This window comes from Dryobates pubescens, chromosome 16 (assembly GCF_014839835.1).
Source record: "Dryobates pubescens isolate bDryPub1 chromosome 16, bDryPub1.pri, whole genome shotgun sequence".
Taxonomy (NCBI): Eukaryota; Metazoa; Chordata; class Aves; order Piciformes; family Picidae; genus Dryobates; species Dryobates pubescens.
Window position 1 is genome coordinate 7,015,899 of NC_071627.1, and position 16,196 is coordinate 7,032,094.

Here is a 16,196-nt window from a genome sequence, read left to right on the forward strand (position 1 = left end):
GTGGCCTCTTCTGGCCCTGCTCCAACAGGTTCCTGCCTGTGCTGAAGACTCCAGAGCTGCCCCAGCACTGCAGGGGGGGTCTCAGCAGAGGGGCAGAATCCCCTCCCTGCCCCTACTGCCCACACATCCTGGCTGAACTTCACAGCTCTCATTCATTCATGTAAAAATCCTACTGCCTTCAGCCAGATTCAGCTGAAATGAAGTGAAAGATGAACTTAAGGAGAATCTGCCAGGCTGAGCCCCTCATAATGGAGTCACAGCCTTTGTCTCTGCCAGGACACACTCTGATGATCATCCTGCAATGTCCCTTTCACAGTGGCAACAGCAACATAGGAAACCAGGGGCCTGGTTTTCCTTCAGCCTGAAGGCAAACCCTGTTCTTGTTAGATTACAGCAGGGCATTTCCAGTACCTCCCAGCATTTGTCTGCACCTGAACTCCTGTAGCACTGGGTACACCAACCACAGCCTGCCTCAGAGCTATCTTTTCCTTCATCTCTGCAAGGAGCAGGAACGAGCTGAGTCACGGCACAAACTTGTTGGCAGAGGCTGACCCACTCCACCCAAAGCAGCCAACCTTGGGAGCTCCCCACCTTTGTGTGGCAACCTTCCTGACAAGCCTCCCAGCAGCTCTCCTGAGGAGGCTGCAAGGACTAGGGTGCTGCTGCTGTTGGGCATTTCATGGCATGTCATGCCAGCTCATCACTTGCAGTGCCTGGAGGAAGGAGTAGTGCAGAATTTCCCCGATGATTTGTGTTGCAATGAAGTCTTATCCAGCTGTGACGTTTTGCTTTCCCTTTGACACAACAAAGAAACCTTCTCCCTACTTAGAGCCATCAAATGCCTTAGGTTAGAAGAGACCTTTAAAGGTCAGCTAGTCCAACTCTTCCTGCAGTCAGCAGGGACATCTGCAACTGCAGCAGGTTGCTTAGAGCCCCAGTCTGACCTGGAATGGTTCCAGGGATGGGGCATCTACCATCTCTCTAGGCAACCCAAGGGTCTTATCAACCTCAGAGGATAAAAATCTTCCTTGTATCTAGTTTAAATCTCCCTCTTTCAGTTCAAACCATCACCCCTTGTCCTGTCACAACAGGCCCTGCTCAAAAGTCTGTCTCAAGCTTTCTGATCATTCCTTGAAGCACTGAAGGGCCACCAGAAGGTCTTCCTGGAGCCTTCTCTTCTCCAGGCTGAGCAACCCCAACTCTCTCAGCCTGGCCTCACAGCAGAGGGCTTCCAGCCCTGCCAGCATTGCTGTGGCCTCCTCTGGCCCTGCTCCAACTGGTCCCTGTCTGTGCTGTGCAGAGGACTCCCGAGCTGCCCCAGCACTGCAGGTGGGCTCTCAGCAGAGTACAGCAGAGGGACAGAATCCCCTCCCTGCCCCTGCTGCCCAAGCTGCTGGTGATCAGCCCAGGACAGGGCTGGCACCACACACATACTGTCCTCAGGGTGAAGCCATAACCATGCTTCCCAGGTTGTTGGGGTTTTTTTTAACAGAAAGCAGTTCTTCCTTGACCCTTGCCTCTGACCCAGGTGGGTTTTACTCTGAATTAGCACTAAAAACCTCAGCTGTGTGACTTGAACAGGTATGGGGCACACAGCCCTACCTACTGAACAGACTTCTGAGTGAAATGGAATCAAAGTGGAGCGTGTTTCCAGTTCACACATCAACAGAACACTCTTCCCAGGCAGTGCCAGTCCTGGCAGTGCCTCAGACACAACCCAACCATGCACTACAGAAGCAACAACATGCTCCTGTTCTGCAGGAAATACAGGGAGGAAGGGGAAGGTGTTTAGTGTCAGTGAACTTGGCAAGACCTTTTTTCTTTCTTTGCTGGCAGCCTGTGAGCTGACAAGAGTGCAGCAGCAGCAGCAATGGTCACACCAGCAGCTGGTCAATGGTCACACCAGCAGCTATGGAGCAAATAGGATTTTATTTCTTTTTTAACCCTACTCCAGATATAGAAGTCATGAGGTGCTCAATCATTAACGTTTGCTTAACAACTTAATGAGTTCAATACGGAAGCAGAGCGGTGCAGAATAATCCAACCTCCTCCCCCTGCTCACAACCGCTGTCACCAACCCCAGGGACTCCAGGAAGACGCTGTTAAGAGTCAAACAGGGCAGTGCCTTCACCTTCAGCACAGTCCCACAGCATTCTTTTGCCCAGCCTTTTGGGAGAAGCCAATTACAGCCAATTACAAGCAGCAGGCTTAATGCAAGGCTGAAGAAAACAAACATTCCTGGAGTCACTGACTTGGAAAAAGAAAAGCAAACCACGCAAACAAGTGTTTCAGGATGGAAACCAAAACACCTGAGGAGGCTGAAAAGCAGAGCATGCACAGGAACACCATCCCCTTCTTCACCTCTGACTTTATTGTACATGGTTTTAGTTACAGTTTCAGAGCAAATGGGATGGTTCAGCAGCCTGGCCCCAGGAGCTGGATGGTTTCTCAGCTCTGCCTCTTCACTTTGACTTGAACCAAATAGTAATTATCAAGCTATTTTATGTAGTACTTAACCTGCAGTTAGCATGCCTGTCAGAGCTACCTGTAGCTCTAGACACAGAACAATTATAAGAGTTTTGGGTCAGTGATTCATGCTGTTGAGGCAAACACTAGGAGGTCATGCAGCCATGCTCTCAAGAAACACCTAACTTAATGTAAAGGCCAAGTGTTAGAAGTATTTATTGTCAACTAGTCAAAAATAGTAATAATAATCATCAAAGGCCAAGTTCTAAATAAAAAGAATGTAGACACAAGAGCCTAACTTTGTTGGCTCTTCAGAACTGCTGCAGGATGCCATTCCCAGTTTTTCAGGTCAGTTGTTCCACCATCAAGCATCACCAAGATTTTTCTTCCAGTTAAATGACCTGACCAGAGTCAGGTTTCAACGTTCACAGTATCAGCAAGGGCTGTGGTTGGTACCACCTGGTCAGAAAGGCTTTCAGGGTGAGGAAAAAGGGAAAAAAAGACATTTTAAAATGCTGATGTAGCTTTCAGACTGAGGTAGACAGGTCACAGTGACCTGAGTGCTGAGGGCTGGGGAGTTACCTTGAAGCTGTTTAGCTAATAAAATGCATTAGGCAACAATTCAGCTCATTATGTTCCTATTTCTGATAGGGAGAAAGTTTGCTTTGAAAAAGTGAAGCACACAGAGTCTTTTTCTTTCTTTTTTTTTTTCTTCCTTTTTTAAAAATAGAAATATTCCTCTTCTGGTACCAAAATAATCAGAAACATGATAGAAAACTAAGCATCTTCCTTCTAACGATTTAAGCCTGCTCTAAAACAAGCCACGTTAAAGCAGCCAGCTACCAGCTTGCTGTTCACAGTGTAAAAGACAATTCTGTCCCTTCCTTTTGCTCTCCAGCTGAGGAACACACATCTCTCAGGCTGCACCTTAGACATTTTAAGCTGTCTGCACACACACACACACAGAGGTGGGTTGAGTGTTTGACCATGGAAGTATAAAGGTCTCCACAGACATAGCAGCAGCATACATACAGCATTGATAGCACTCCCTTTCCTCAGGTCTCTCTGAGCTGGGTTTCATCCAGTGCCCTTTGGAGCTAGATCCTATCACCCATTTCCTTCAACCTCCAAAAAGACAGACAGGGAGAGAAGAAATCCAAGCTGCTTCTGTGAGAGGAAATGGAGACAACCCCCCCTCCCCAACAGCCACATTATTAAACAATTTCGATCCCAAGGTGGTTAGTGGCCAAAGAACAGCTCAGAAACAGGTCTGCGTTTGACAACAACCTCCTCTTCCTCCTCCTCCATTGCCTCGGAGAGGGAGGAATACGAAGGGAACCCCCCTCGGGTCTTTGGCTTTCTCCTCGGGCCGGTGGTGGCAGCCAGGAGCTTGTTCAAGGACGAGGGCTTCCGTAAACCTTTGGTGAGATCGTAGAAAGCCATGTCGTCGGATATGACCCCCAGGAAAGTGCTCGTGGAGCTCAAGATGGAAGCTGCAAGCTTTGTGCTCTTCTTGATGGGCATGGAGGGCTCCACGCTGTGGGTCAGGCGGGGGTCCCCCAGCAAGCGCCTGACGGCAGAGGATGCCCCTTCCTTTAAGTACTGGTGTGGCTTCTTCCCGCTGTAGTCCCTCAGGTCGGTCTTGGCGTGGTAGCTGTAGACCAGCATGGTGATGATCTTCTCCTGGCCGTGGATGGCGGCCAAGTGGAGCGCCGTGTAGCCACCGTGCGCCCGGGCGTCCACGTTGACCCGGGTGCCCCCCTTCTCGGCCGCTCGGATGATGTTCGTCACCATGTCACAGTTGCCGTTCTTGGCAGCCCAGTGCAGGGCGGTGAAGCCCGAGATGAAGTCCCTCCGTGCCGCCAAGCTGGCATCGCCCAGCAGAAGCCCGTGGAGCTGCTGGGTCCACTGCCCACCTGCCGCCATCACCAGCCACTGGTGCTCAGCCTCCTCCAGGGGCACCGCTGCCGTCTCCTCACTGGCACGATGGCTCTTGAGCCCCCGTCGTAAGCCAGGCGAGCGGGACCAAGCCTCCTCCTCCGGCTGCGGGGGCGACAAGGGGGACCCTGGCTCCTCAGGCGTCCCCGGGGTGGCGGCGGTGGCAGAGGGGGGTGGCACGCAGCGAACCGGCAGCATGCAAGGCTTGGGCAGCGGCTCTCGCCGGGCCCCCGCTGCGCCGGCGGGCAGGGGCACGGTGCCATCACCACCCTGGAAGAGGCCCCGCAGCTCGGAGACGGCCCGTGGGCCCGGCAGTTCCTCGGGGGGCGCCGGCGAGAGCTGCCTGGTGGGGCCAGGGCCCGGAACTGGGTCGGGGCCGGGGCCGGGGCCGGGAACGGGGTCGGGGCCGGGGCCGGGACCATCGCCATCGCCATCTCCATCTGCCGGTGCCGGAACGGCCCCCGATGCCAGCGCCCCCCCCGGCGGCGGGGCGGCGCGCAGGTCCCGCTTCAGCACGACGAACTTGGCTCCGTCCCGTTCTTTCACCACGGCTACGGCATTCACCGCCGCCTTGAACCGCTCCCGCCGCTCCGTCCGCTCCGCCGCCTCCCCACCGGCCTCCAGCAGCGGCCGGAAGGCGCTCACCAGCTCGGCGTTACGCACGGACCCGCCGCGTTCCCGCAGGAAAGCCAGCACGGCCGCCGGGCTGATGTCGAGCTCCGCCATCCCGCCGCCACAGGTGCAAGCGCCGCCGACCGCCGCCTACCACCGACACCGCTTCCTGCTCGCAGCGCCGGCACAACCCAGGAGCCCGTCCTCCCGGCCTCGGGGGCTGGCCGGGATTTGCGGGGCAGGAGCCACCTGCGGCGGCGGCAGTGAGCGCGTCCCCCGCGGCCGCTCCCGCTGAGGTGATCGAACCGCCCCGCCCCGCCCCGCCCGCCCCACCGCCTCCGTCTGAGAGAGCGAAGCGAGCGGAGCGGCGACGGCGTCTCCTCCCGCGGGGCGGCGCTGTTGGGGTGGCGGCTCTGCCCCGACACCGGCCCCAAGCTCCCCTCGCCTCTGCCCCGGGAGGTGATGGGAAGGGAGAGGAAACGGGAGGACGGCGGCTTTATCGCGTCCTCGTGTTCGTCCTGGTCCCAATCCCGGTCGTTGTCCTGATTCTGGTCCCGATCTCGGTACGGTCCCGGTCCTGTTCCTGGTCTTGGTCTTTCTCCTGGTCCCGGTCCCGGCCCTGTTCCTGGTCTTGGGCTTTCTCCTGGTCCCGGTCCCGGCCCTGTTCCTTGTCCTGTTCCTCATCCTGCTCCTGCTCCTTGTCCTGGCCCTAGCCCCGATCCTGGTCCCGGTCCTGCTGCTCGTCTAGGTCCTGCTCCTCGTTCTGGTTCTGCTCCTGCTCCTGATTCTCGCCCTGACCCTGGTCCTGATCCTAGCCCTCGTTCTGAGCCCGTTTTGCTTACTGCCCTAATATATCCCAGAGGGAATTCACGTTGCTAAGATGACTACATCAACTCTTCAAAGACTCAGGTATGAGCAAACCCTTCACTGATTTACTCCCAGCTTCCTAACCGGATTATTTTTCTGTTGTTTCAATGGTAAATAAGTGCAGCTATAGGTACAAATTGCTTCAATCAGGTCTCCATCCTCTGAGAAGCCTCTCTAGGAACTGTGATTCTTCTGGAGTTTCCTACCTCAGTCATTCAGAAGGTAGGTGGCTGGGTCAGTCTTTTGAAGGACGTTCAGCCCCATGTGATGCTATTATCTTACTCTCTCTGTGTCTTGTCACCGTCTCATGTCTACAATCTCCATACATCTCTATGTGTATTTATATAAAGGACAAAATCTTCCCAACATGCCTGCATCTATCCATGTACACCTGGAGAAGAGAGAAAGCTCTTCCAAAGAGAGAAGCTGTCTGCTGCTGTATCAATTACTTCTTCTCAAGTATTTCACATCATCATTGCTTATTATTCTAGAGGGAAAACAAAATCCCAGACAAAATGTTTTTCCCCAGGTGAAGGAGCAGGACTGAAGACCTGGAGGGATGATGTTTCAGCCTGCAAAGTCATTTTTTCTCCTCTGCCATGCTGGAATTGTTGGTGAAGGGCCTGGGGAGAACAGGGCTGGTGAGGAGCAGCTGAGGGAACTGGAGTTGTTTAGTCTAGAGAAAAGGAGGCTGAGTAGAGAGCTCATTGCTCTCTACAGCTCCCTGAAGGGAGATTGAAGTCAGGTGGGGGTTGGTCTCTTTTCCCTAGTATCAAGTGATAGAATGAGAGGGAATGGCCTGAAATTGTGCCAGGGGAGGTTTAGGTTGGAGATGAGGAACAATTTCTTTGCTCCAAGAGTGGTCAGGGATGGGAACAGGCTGCCCAGGGAGGCAGTTGAGTCACCATCCCTGGAGGTGTTCAAGAAACGTGTTGACACGGCACCTGGGGGCATGGTTTAACGGTCATGGTGGTGTTGGGTTGACGGTCGGACTCAATGCTTTTGGAGGTCTTCTCCAACCCAAACAATTGTCTGATTCTGTAAGAAATTGAGATCAGTGAATTGATTCCTGAAGGACTGAACATTTTGTCTGGCAAACCAGCGAGACAGACTAGCACAGAGTGACCTGTCGGCGTGGTATGAAGGCAGATGAAAGTAACTGTCTGTACGAGGAGGGATGAGAAGACAGAAAATAGATTCAGTTTTGTTTCCACTGACTTAGAACTTGAATCAAATGGAGCAGCAGCCTGTGCCAAAGTCTCCCTTTGGAAGGTGATTTGAGGTGTGTCTGTCCCCACGCGCTTCATCTCTCTCCCTTCTCCTGGATGCTGACCTCCCTTCTGCCTCTTCACACCTTTTTACTGGTGGTGGGAGAGCCTCTTCCCACGGATTGCTCAGAGCCTTCCCTTGGCAGGTTTTTTTTCTCTCTCCCATCTCTGTGCAAACCTCTAAAAAGCCATGTTCTCTCTCTTTAACAAGCTGGCACCGAGCCAGTTCTTCTAAACTCATTCTGCTGCTTTCGTGTTCTTTCACATAATAGGGTGTAATCTCCGTGCTGCTTGTAGCCATTCAGTGTCTCCACGTGAATCACACACCTCACTGCTGCCTTTTCACAGGGCATCTGCAGCAGCTTCACCCTCTGCTGAGGCAGCCACTCGTGGCTGCTGGTGTGTGGTGTGAGCAGAGCTTTCTAGCTCATGGCATCCCCACAGTTCTGCCTGGCCTGCTGGGGAGAGCTGATAACGAGCAGGCATCAAACGTTAATTGCAGCACTTTGCTTCCAGTGTTGATTTCCTTTCCTTACTGGAATCCATTGCAGGCATAAGAAACTCTCAGCAGTCCATGATTTTTGCATTGCAAACGTTCAGCTATACCCTAAGATCACAGTTCTTGCTGCAAATGAGCATGGGAAGGGAATAAAGTCAGTAGAAGGGGCTCTTGTGTTACATTTTTCCTATGTTCCTCCTGGTTCAAACACAGCAAGTGTTTCTGTGGGTGCTCACAGAGAGGGTCTATGCTCTGTCCCTGCCTGTGCAGGCATCAGCCCCCTGCACCCATGTATACTTTGAGACCTGGATAGAGGCTGTCTGATCCCACTCATTTTATGCCCAGCCTCACCCTTCTGCAGAGGGATCTCATAGAATCATAGACTGCTTTAGGTTGGAAAGGACCTTTAAGATCAAGTCCAAACATTTCATCAAGTCTCACCACTGAGCTCTATGAGCCAGGCTTTCAGGATGCCTCACTGCTTAGCACCTAAGGGACAACCTTTGGGTTGTCAAGGTCCCATCACCTCTCCAGGGACTTCATTGGATCAGGGTCCTGAAGGAGGGGTGTAACTCAGACCATTCTCCACTGCAGGTCCTGGCATTCCTTGAGGCTGCAGAGCGGAGGAGCATGTCCCCAGGAGGACAGAGGAGAGAGGATGTGAAGTCACTTTGTGCCACACCAGGTAGGAGCTGGTTGCTCTTGTTTGACTGCCCTGACACAAGGAGCTCTTCCCCCAGGTAATTTTGCAGTGATCCATCCAACCTCCTGTGTGCTTCCCTCATCCTTTGTGGCCATCCTGTGCTGTGTGGTTGTGTTCCTGTCACAGCCTCTGTCAGTGAGTATGAGGTTAGTCTTAGGCTAATTAAGAAGGAGGCAACGCTCCTGGCTAATCCTTTGTACCATTTCCAGAACACTGCACAGGGCAGATCCTGTTTTTCAGCCTTTCCCTTTGTCTGATGATGCCTTGTGGTTGCCCAGTTTTCAGGTTGAGTGTCTAGTAGCACAGGACCAGATTCCAGGGAGCTCCTCTTAGTTCATCATCGTAGAACCATAGAATCATCATAGAATGCTTTAGCTTAGAAGGGACCTTTAAAGGTCATCTAGTCCAACCTCCCTGCAGCCAGCAGGGACATCTGCAACTCGAGCAGGTTGCTCAGAGCCCCAAACAACCTAACCTGAGGTGATTCCAGGGATGGGGCATCTCCTACCTCTCTGGGCAATCTGGACTGGGCCTCCCTACCCTCAGTGTCAAACATTTCTTCCTTGTATCTTGTTTAAATCTCCCTCTTTTAGTTCAAACCATCACCCCTTGTCCTGTCACAACAGGCCCTGAGAAAAATTCTGTCCCCAGCTTTCTGATCAGCCCTTGAAGCACTGAAAGGCCACCAGAAGGTCTTCCTGGAGCCTTCTCTTCCCCAGGCTGCACAGCCCCAACTCTCTCAGCCTGGCCTCACAGCACAGGGCTTCCAGCCCTGCCAGCATTGCTGTGGCCTCCTCTGGCCCTGCTCCAATAGGTCCCTGTCTGTGCTGAGGACTCCAGAGCTGTCCCAGCACTGCAGGTGGGGTCTCAGCAGAAGGGCATAATCCCCTCCCTGCCCCTGCTGCCCAAGCTGCTGGGGATCAGCCCAGAGCACGGCTGGCTCTGGGCTGTCAGCACTCCGTGATGACTCATGTCCAGCTTTGCACCACCAGCACCCCCACGTCCTCCTCAGGGCTGCTCTCAGTCATGTCCATATGGTCATACTCGGGTCCAGCTGTGCAGTAGAAGTTCAGCTGTCTCAATTACTTTTTTCAGTAGAGATAACAAAAGCCTGGAGCATTATGGCTGCTGATGCTCATCACTCCTCTGAAATTTCCAGCCTGCAAAAGCAGGAGAAGTTTTGCCTCTCTTTCTGTGTCACCAAAAACCTACAAACCAAATTTTGGTGGGTCTTTTTTTTATGGTGGGGCTATTTACAGAGTACTGTGGGCTGCTCTGTAGGAGATTTCAAGCCAACTGTCTTGATATTTTGAATTCACTGACTGTGACAAAAACAATGTACAGAAAGCCACAATTAAATTCATTTAGTACTCATTTTTAAATACAAACACTGCATTTTGCTAGTTCTGCACCATAAGCCCTGGAGAGCTGCCCTCTGGTTCTGACCTGAGTGACTGAGAATAGTTATGTTGCCTGTGAAGAAGTTTCACAACCTTCAAACTGTCACCATTCCGGCGTAGGAACCTGCACAGGGAGCCTGGGGCCTTTTCCCACCCCCTGAGAGGAGGAAGATAAAGGTTATGTGACTGTAATTCTTCACACTGCACAAAGGCAGGAACTAAAGAAGATCTAGCAAGGCATTTAATCAGGGCAAAGAAGTCTCTACTGACATTTCAAAAGTGAGGGAGGTGGTCACCCAGGTGTGGCTCCTTCCTGCATGATATTCCCAGAGCCACGTGGAGAAGGTGAAGCATCAGGTGGGAAGCAACAGAGGAAGAAAAAGAGAATGTGAGGGATAGTTCATCATAGAATCATAGGATGGCTTAGGTTGGAAGGGACATCAGAGATCATCTACTCCAGCCTCCCTGCCATGGGTAGGGACAGCTGATCAAGGCCTCATCCAACCTGACCTTGAACACCTCCAGGGAGGAGGCATCCACAACCTCGCTGAACAACCTACTCCAGAGTCTCACCACCCTTGCACTGAAGAACCTCTTCCTAAGATCCAATCTAACCCTACTCTCCATCAGCTCAAAACCATTCCCCCTTGCCCTGTCACTAGATGAAATGTCCCTCTCCAGCTTTCCTGTAGGATCCCTATTGGAAGGCAACTATAAGATCCCCCCAGAGTCTTCTCTTCTCCAGACTGAGCAACCCCAGCTCTTTCAGCCTGTCCTCATAGCAGAGCTGCTCCAGCCCTCTGATCATCCTTGGGGCCCACCTCCTCTGGACTCCCTCCAATAGTTTCAGGATGATGCTGCTTTGCTGAAAGGTGAAGCTTAGGTGCTGTTGACTACAGATGGGATTTGTAGCTCAGGGAAAACTCATTTTCCTCTGAAATGAAATCAGGGTTCCCAGAATAAATGGGATGACAAAGCCCAGGGGTTTCCACTTTGCCCCTTGGTATTTTCATGTGAAACAAAGGGCGTGCATTGTGAAGGAAAAGAGCTCTTCCTTTGTTCCATGGAGAAATGCAGTAACCTTCCATAGATAAACAACTGAGCAGAAGTCTGGGAAGGGGCAGGGAGAGGGGGGGTTGAAGGTTATTTACAGATAAAAGGCACTTTCTCATAAACCAGCAAGGTTCAGCTGTAGCTCAAGGACCTCAGTAACCAGTTTAGGAGATGTTTATCAACAGCAATCATTCAAACTGCACTTTTCCATGTATCTGAGTGTGTATTTATTAAATACTGCTTGTACCATACAGATGGTGCAAGGACCCACCCCAAACATCCTCTGGTTTTCAGCTGGTGCCTGCAAACCTGATGGGATTCTAGGAGGAAAATGAAAAGCTGGTATGTGGTAATGGTTTGGATTGGAAGAAACCTTGAAGATCATCCAGTTTCAAGCCCCCTGACATGGGCAGGGACACCGTCCACTAGCCCAGGTTGCTCAAGGCCTCTTCCAAACTGGCTTTGAACACCTCCAGGGAGGGAAAATGCACAGCCTCCCGGGGCAACCTGTTCCAGTGTCTCCCCACCCTCACTGTAAATCCTGCCCTGTAGCCTTAGGAGGCAAAGAATTTTGGGGTCTGATTCCAGCCATCCCACTTGCACCCACCAGGACCACTCAGTGTGCCCAAGGGAAAGGGACCTACAGCTCTAGCTTAGAAGGATCACGCTTGTGTAAATACACCTTGTAAGTGCCGTAATTTGTCAGTGGACCCAGTGCAAGATTAATAAGGGGCTTGGTGGTCATGCTGCTAGAAGAGCAGCTGTGAAGCCATTTGATTTCTGACACTCTCCAGGAGGACACTGCAAGAAATTAATAGTTTCCAATAAGCTGCTTCCTCCAGCCTGTGTTGGAAATCACAAAGAAATTCTGTTTACCTGCACCACCTGGATATGAAGATCAAGGATTTTACTCAGCCCTCTTCAGAAGGCCTTGATCTTGCTGCTCTGTGCATAGCAGGCAGGATGATAACTTGCTTGCCGTGGCTGCCTGTGAAGTAAAAAGGGGCTGTGATCACATTTATTCCTCTCCACTTTCATTGCCTGTACCTTGAGGTCACAAGGTGAAATAGCTCCTGCTGATCTCCCCTCACGTCAGAACTGTGCTATTGCCCTGCAGTGAGGGGCATTTTCCTTCCCCTGTTCAGGACAGAGAAGTTCAGGGACATATTTGTGCCTCTCCAGCCCTTTGTGTCCTCTGCCCCATCTTCTTACCTGTAGGAAATTCACTGCTTGTCCTAAATTCACTCTGGATTTAGAAGGCAGAAATGCAGGGTAGGTTGAAAATCCTTGCAGGAGCACCCAGCACTATAATATACATTTAATTCCTGAGCTATTAGGAATAATTTGCATAACAACTGATGCCTTAGCAGCTAATAGAGCCACCCAATCCGATTCTCTTGTCTTGCAGCAGTTTTTGTGCATCTGAAGCTCTGGAAATGAGCAGGGTTTCATTTGACTCGGCAGGAGAAACTGCGGCCTTGAGGAGATTAACAAGGTGTTTAAAAATAACCCCGAGCTTCTGCACAGTGCTCTCCTGTCATAGAGAGCTGCCCCATGCCAGTGGGGCAGTGCTGGGGGACAAAAGGAGAGAGGACTCCAGCTGCAGAGGGTCACAGCAGCACAGCTCAGAGAGCCAGGTGACAGCAGTGCTGTCCCTTGATCTTCTGTGATGTCTCAGAATTCCCCTGATGCTGTGAATCTTGGCAGCTCACAAAAAGCTAGGAGCTTGTCTGGGAATCAGCTTTTGTGAGCCTTGTGTTGGTACATTCTGCACTTTGTTGGCAAGGAAAAGGGCTCTTAATGAAGCTAAGTCCATCATTTCTTCCAAAGTCCCTGGTTTAATGGCATTTAAAACTATGCTAAGCAAGACTTTAATGTTGTCTTAAATCAGGACTCCAAAGCTGGTCTGTGAAGCACAAAAAAAGGAACCCAGAGAAAAAAAGAGTCACTTTTTAACCTTTTTATCTGTTTATTTTTGCTTCTTTGTGATACATAAAAGAGGCCTGGAATGTTCCCTCTGTTAGCTGCTATCTAAACTATTCTGCTTTCATCTGTACACCGAAAACTCCAGGGTTTAGCTTCCCTGCTTTTGCTGAAGGGCCCAGGGAGAGCCAGGGAACCTCTGGCCAAAGAAACAAGATGGTGAAGGGAGGGTCTGGTCTGCACTAACATCTCACTTGAAGGGATACATGCAGCTGACATGCCTGAGGGATGGCATCCATCCAGAGGGACCTGAGAAGCGGGGCTGTGTGGATCTCATGAAGTTCAGCAAGGCTGACTGCAAGGTCCTGCACCTGGGTCAGGGCACACCCTGGTATCAAGACAGGCTGGGGATGAAGGGCTGGAGAGCAGCCCTGTGGAAAAAGACTTGGAAATGCTGGTGGGTGAAAAACTGGACATGAGCTAGCAGGGCCTGTAGCTCCCTTCAGATATTGGAGAGCTACTATCAGGTCTCCCAGGAGCCTTTTCTCCATGCTGAACAACCCCAGTTCTCATAGGAGAATATAGTCTGGAAAACAGCAAACTGAGGGGAGATCTTAATGTGTATAAATATCTGAAGGGTGGCTGTCAAGAAGAAGGGGCCAGTCCCTTTTCAATGGTGTGCTGGGATAGGACAAGGGGCAGTGGATACAAACTGAAACCCAGGAAGTTCCACCTCAACATGAAGAAAAACTTCTTTACTGTGAGGGTTCTGGAGCCTTGGAGCAGGCTGCCCACAGAGGTTGTAGAGTCTCATTCTCTGGAGACTTTCAAGGCCTGCCTGGATGCATTCCTGTGTGGCCTGCCCTAGGTGATCCTGCTTTGGCAAGGGGGTTGGACTCAATGATCTCTAGAGGTTCCTCACACCTCCTACCATTCTATGAAATCCTGGGAATATCTTGTTTTATTTCTCCAACATAAGCACAGTCCCCTTCTAGGTTGACCAGTGCTTCCCAGAGCTCCTGCAGCACGGTGTAGCTGGATCCCAAGGAGTCCTGAGAAGAATCAAAGATGTGGAGATGCAGAATGTGGCTTCACACACCTGCTGTGACACAGCAACTCAGTGCCCACCAGCACAGCGTGGGCTCGTTTATTTATGTCACCGTGGGAGCAGGAGATCTTCGTTAAGATCACAAATAGCAGGTGAGGGAGAAGACAGAAGGAAACATGGAGTCTTGTAATGAACCACAGCTCCTGGTTTGGTTGTCTTTGGGTGCTTCCCTCCTGCTTTAGGGTTCTCCAGGGGCTGTGCTTTTGTGGGGTTGGGATGTTTGGTATCTTTCCTTCCCTCTTCTTGCCAAAAAGTGGAAATTTGGCAAACCCTTTGAGAACTGAAAACAGGGTCTAAGTGCAGTTGCTCACTGCTTCCTAGGAACTGGGGTGGGACTTGGAGCTCCAGTTGTGCCATGATTAGGTAATGACTATGTTTGTGACCCTCCTTTGTGCAGGATGCTGGAGCTGATCTAGGAGGACCTGAGTAGACAAGAGTCCCCTGGACAGAGCCATTCCAGGTAAGCTCTCCCTTGGGCATTCCCTGGCAGGTGGTTGCATTATGTGCTGAGATTAGCATCTAGCATAATTTAGGGAAGTTCAAGCCATGAACTGGTTCTTGAAGGGCAATCCTTCCTCACCAGCAACAACAAAGACAGAAAAGCAGGTTTTAGCCCTGCCTGGGGTGAGGAGTGGAGCACCAAGCCTTAGGCCATACTCAAAGCTTCTTGATTCCTTAACATTCCATAGCTGGGAGAAGCTGTGAGTGGAGAAGCAGCCCTGAGGGTGGTATCAGAGAAGCAGCTCAGCTGAGTAGATGTGTCCCCAGCAGCAAAGGGGGTTCAGTATGTGTCTCCAAAGCTGCTGGGGGGATTTCTACCATGCCCTCAGGAACTGCACAGTAACCACTGCCTTTTTTCTCAGACACCAAGACCAGGTTGGAAGGGGCTTCAAGCAACCTGATCTAGTGGGAGGTGTCCCTGCCCAGGGCAGGGAGGTTGGAGCTGGATGATCTTTAAGGTCCCTTCCATCCCAAACCATTCCATGATTCTATGACAGTAGCTTTTCTGTGGCTCTCATGTGTAGTGCTTTGCAAGAGGCTTTGCTCATCTTGAGGGGTTCAAAACAACCCTCATGAGTCCTTTCCCCATGCAGAGCCAGTGTTGTGGGGAGAAATATTTAATCTCTTTGCCCAAACTCAGATCTCCAACTGGAAGCAGGTATTGCTCCAAGAGAGAGGATGAGGAGGAAAGGAGACGGTGGCTGATAGAAGGACTGAGGAAAGCCCAAGACCAAAGCAGGGGAGCAGACAGACTAGGGGTGTAGATGTGGTCTGGTGAGCCAGCTGCATGCCGGAGAGAAGGCGTGGCTCTGCAAAGCTGTTCCTTGAGAGGTTCACTGCAGCAGAGGGCACCAGAAAGCAACAGAATTTCTGCTCTGCGCTAACAGCTTGTGAAATACTCCTGCCTCTGTGGCTCGGAGACTGAGGGTTTGCCGGTGGTGGGCTTGGCTTTGTGCTTTATGTAGGAAGCAATGACAAGTTGAAGGTCTTCTGGTGCATACTTTAATCTACCATGGATATGGGCAGCAAAATGGTCAGAAGCTCTTACTGTGGCTGCAACTTTGGTGTCACTCCTGCGTGTGACAGAAGCACTCCAGTGCAGAGACACTGTGAGGTTGGAGTGAGGTAGGCATTGGTATCTTCTCCCAAGTAACTAGTGATGAGGGGAAATGGCCTCCAGTTGGACCAGAGGAGGGTTAGGTCGGAGATTAGGAACAGTTTCTTTGCTGCAAGAGTGGTCAGGCATTGGAACAGGCTGCCCAGGGAGATGGAGGTGCTCAAGAAACATGTGGGCATGGCACCTGGGGACATGGTTTAATGGCCATGGTAGTGTTGGGTTGACAGTTGGACTGGATGATCTTAGGGGTCTTTTCCATCCTTCTATGACCTGGTGGCATTCCAGAATGATGAATGCTTGAGAGATGGGGAAATAAGTCTGCAGATACCTGTGTGCATCCTCAGAACCCTGCAGAAGATGCTACTGGTGCTTCTAGATGACCTTTAAGGGTCCCTTCCAACCCAAACCATTCTATGATTCGAGGATTTGATGTTTCTACAGCCGAGGGCAGTGCTGCAGGCTTATCTTGCAGCCCTCTCCATCTGCAGAACGCCCCCGGTGTCACGTCCTTATCCCCGTGCCCCCCCAAACCCTGCCACTGACCCGCTCCGGGGTAGCTGCTGGGACCACCGGAGCCTCCCGCGGCGCCTCCCGCCATGGTCCGCCGAGGCGGGGGGGCCGAGCCGGAGGCAGGAGGGCCGGGCCAGGCCGGGCTCTGCCTCCCGCTGCCGCCTCCCTCCCCCGCCGTGGGCGGGCTGCGCCGGGGCCGCTCCCGCCCCGTTCCCGGCCGGTGCCGGTGCC

General features: G+C 51.9%; 1 protein-coding gene across 1 annotated transcript; it reads right to left on the bottom strand.

Moving 5' to 3' along the window:
* Positions 1-1,932: 1,932 nt before the first annotated feature.
* On the bottom strand, positions 1,933-5,154 carry SOWAHA (sosondowah ankyrin repeat domain family member A). Its single transcript, XM_054168590.1, has 2 exons — positions 4,824-5,154; positions 1,933-4,769 (listed from the first exon to the last, which is right to left on the bottom strand). The coding sequence occupies exons 1-2, from the start codon at positions 5,128-5,130 to the stop codon at positions 3,706-3,708; spliced, it is 1,371 nt and encodes a 456-aa protein (XP_054024565.1). The 5' UTR covers positions 5,131-5,154; the 3' UTR covers positions 1,933-3,705.
* Between the last annotated feature and the right edge of the window lie 11,042 nt (positions 5,155-16,196).

What these genes read in the sequence shown, in the direction of transcription:
- SOWAHA (XM_054168590.1), bottom strand. Translation starts at nt 5,130, where the DNA reads ATGGCGGAGCTCGACATCAGCCCGGCGGCCGTGCTGGCTTTCCTGCGG. An exon ending in TGGAGATGGCGATGGCGATG is followed by an intron (nt 4,770 to 4,823) that starts GTCCCGGCCCCG and finishes GCCCCGACCCAG; the next exon opens with TTCCGGGCCCTGGCCCCACC.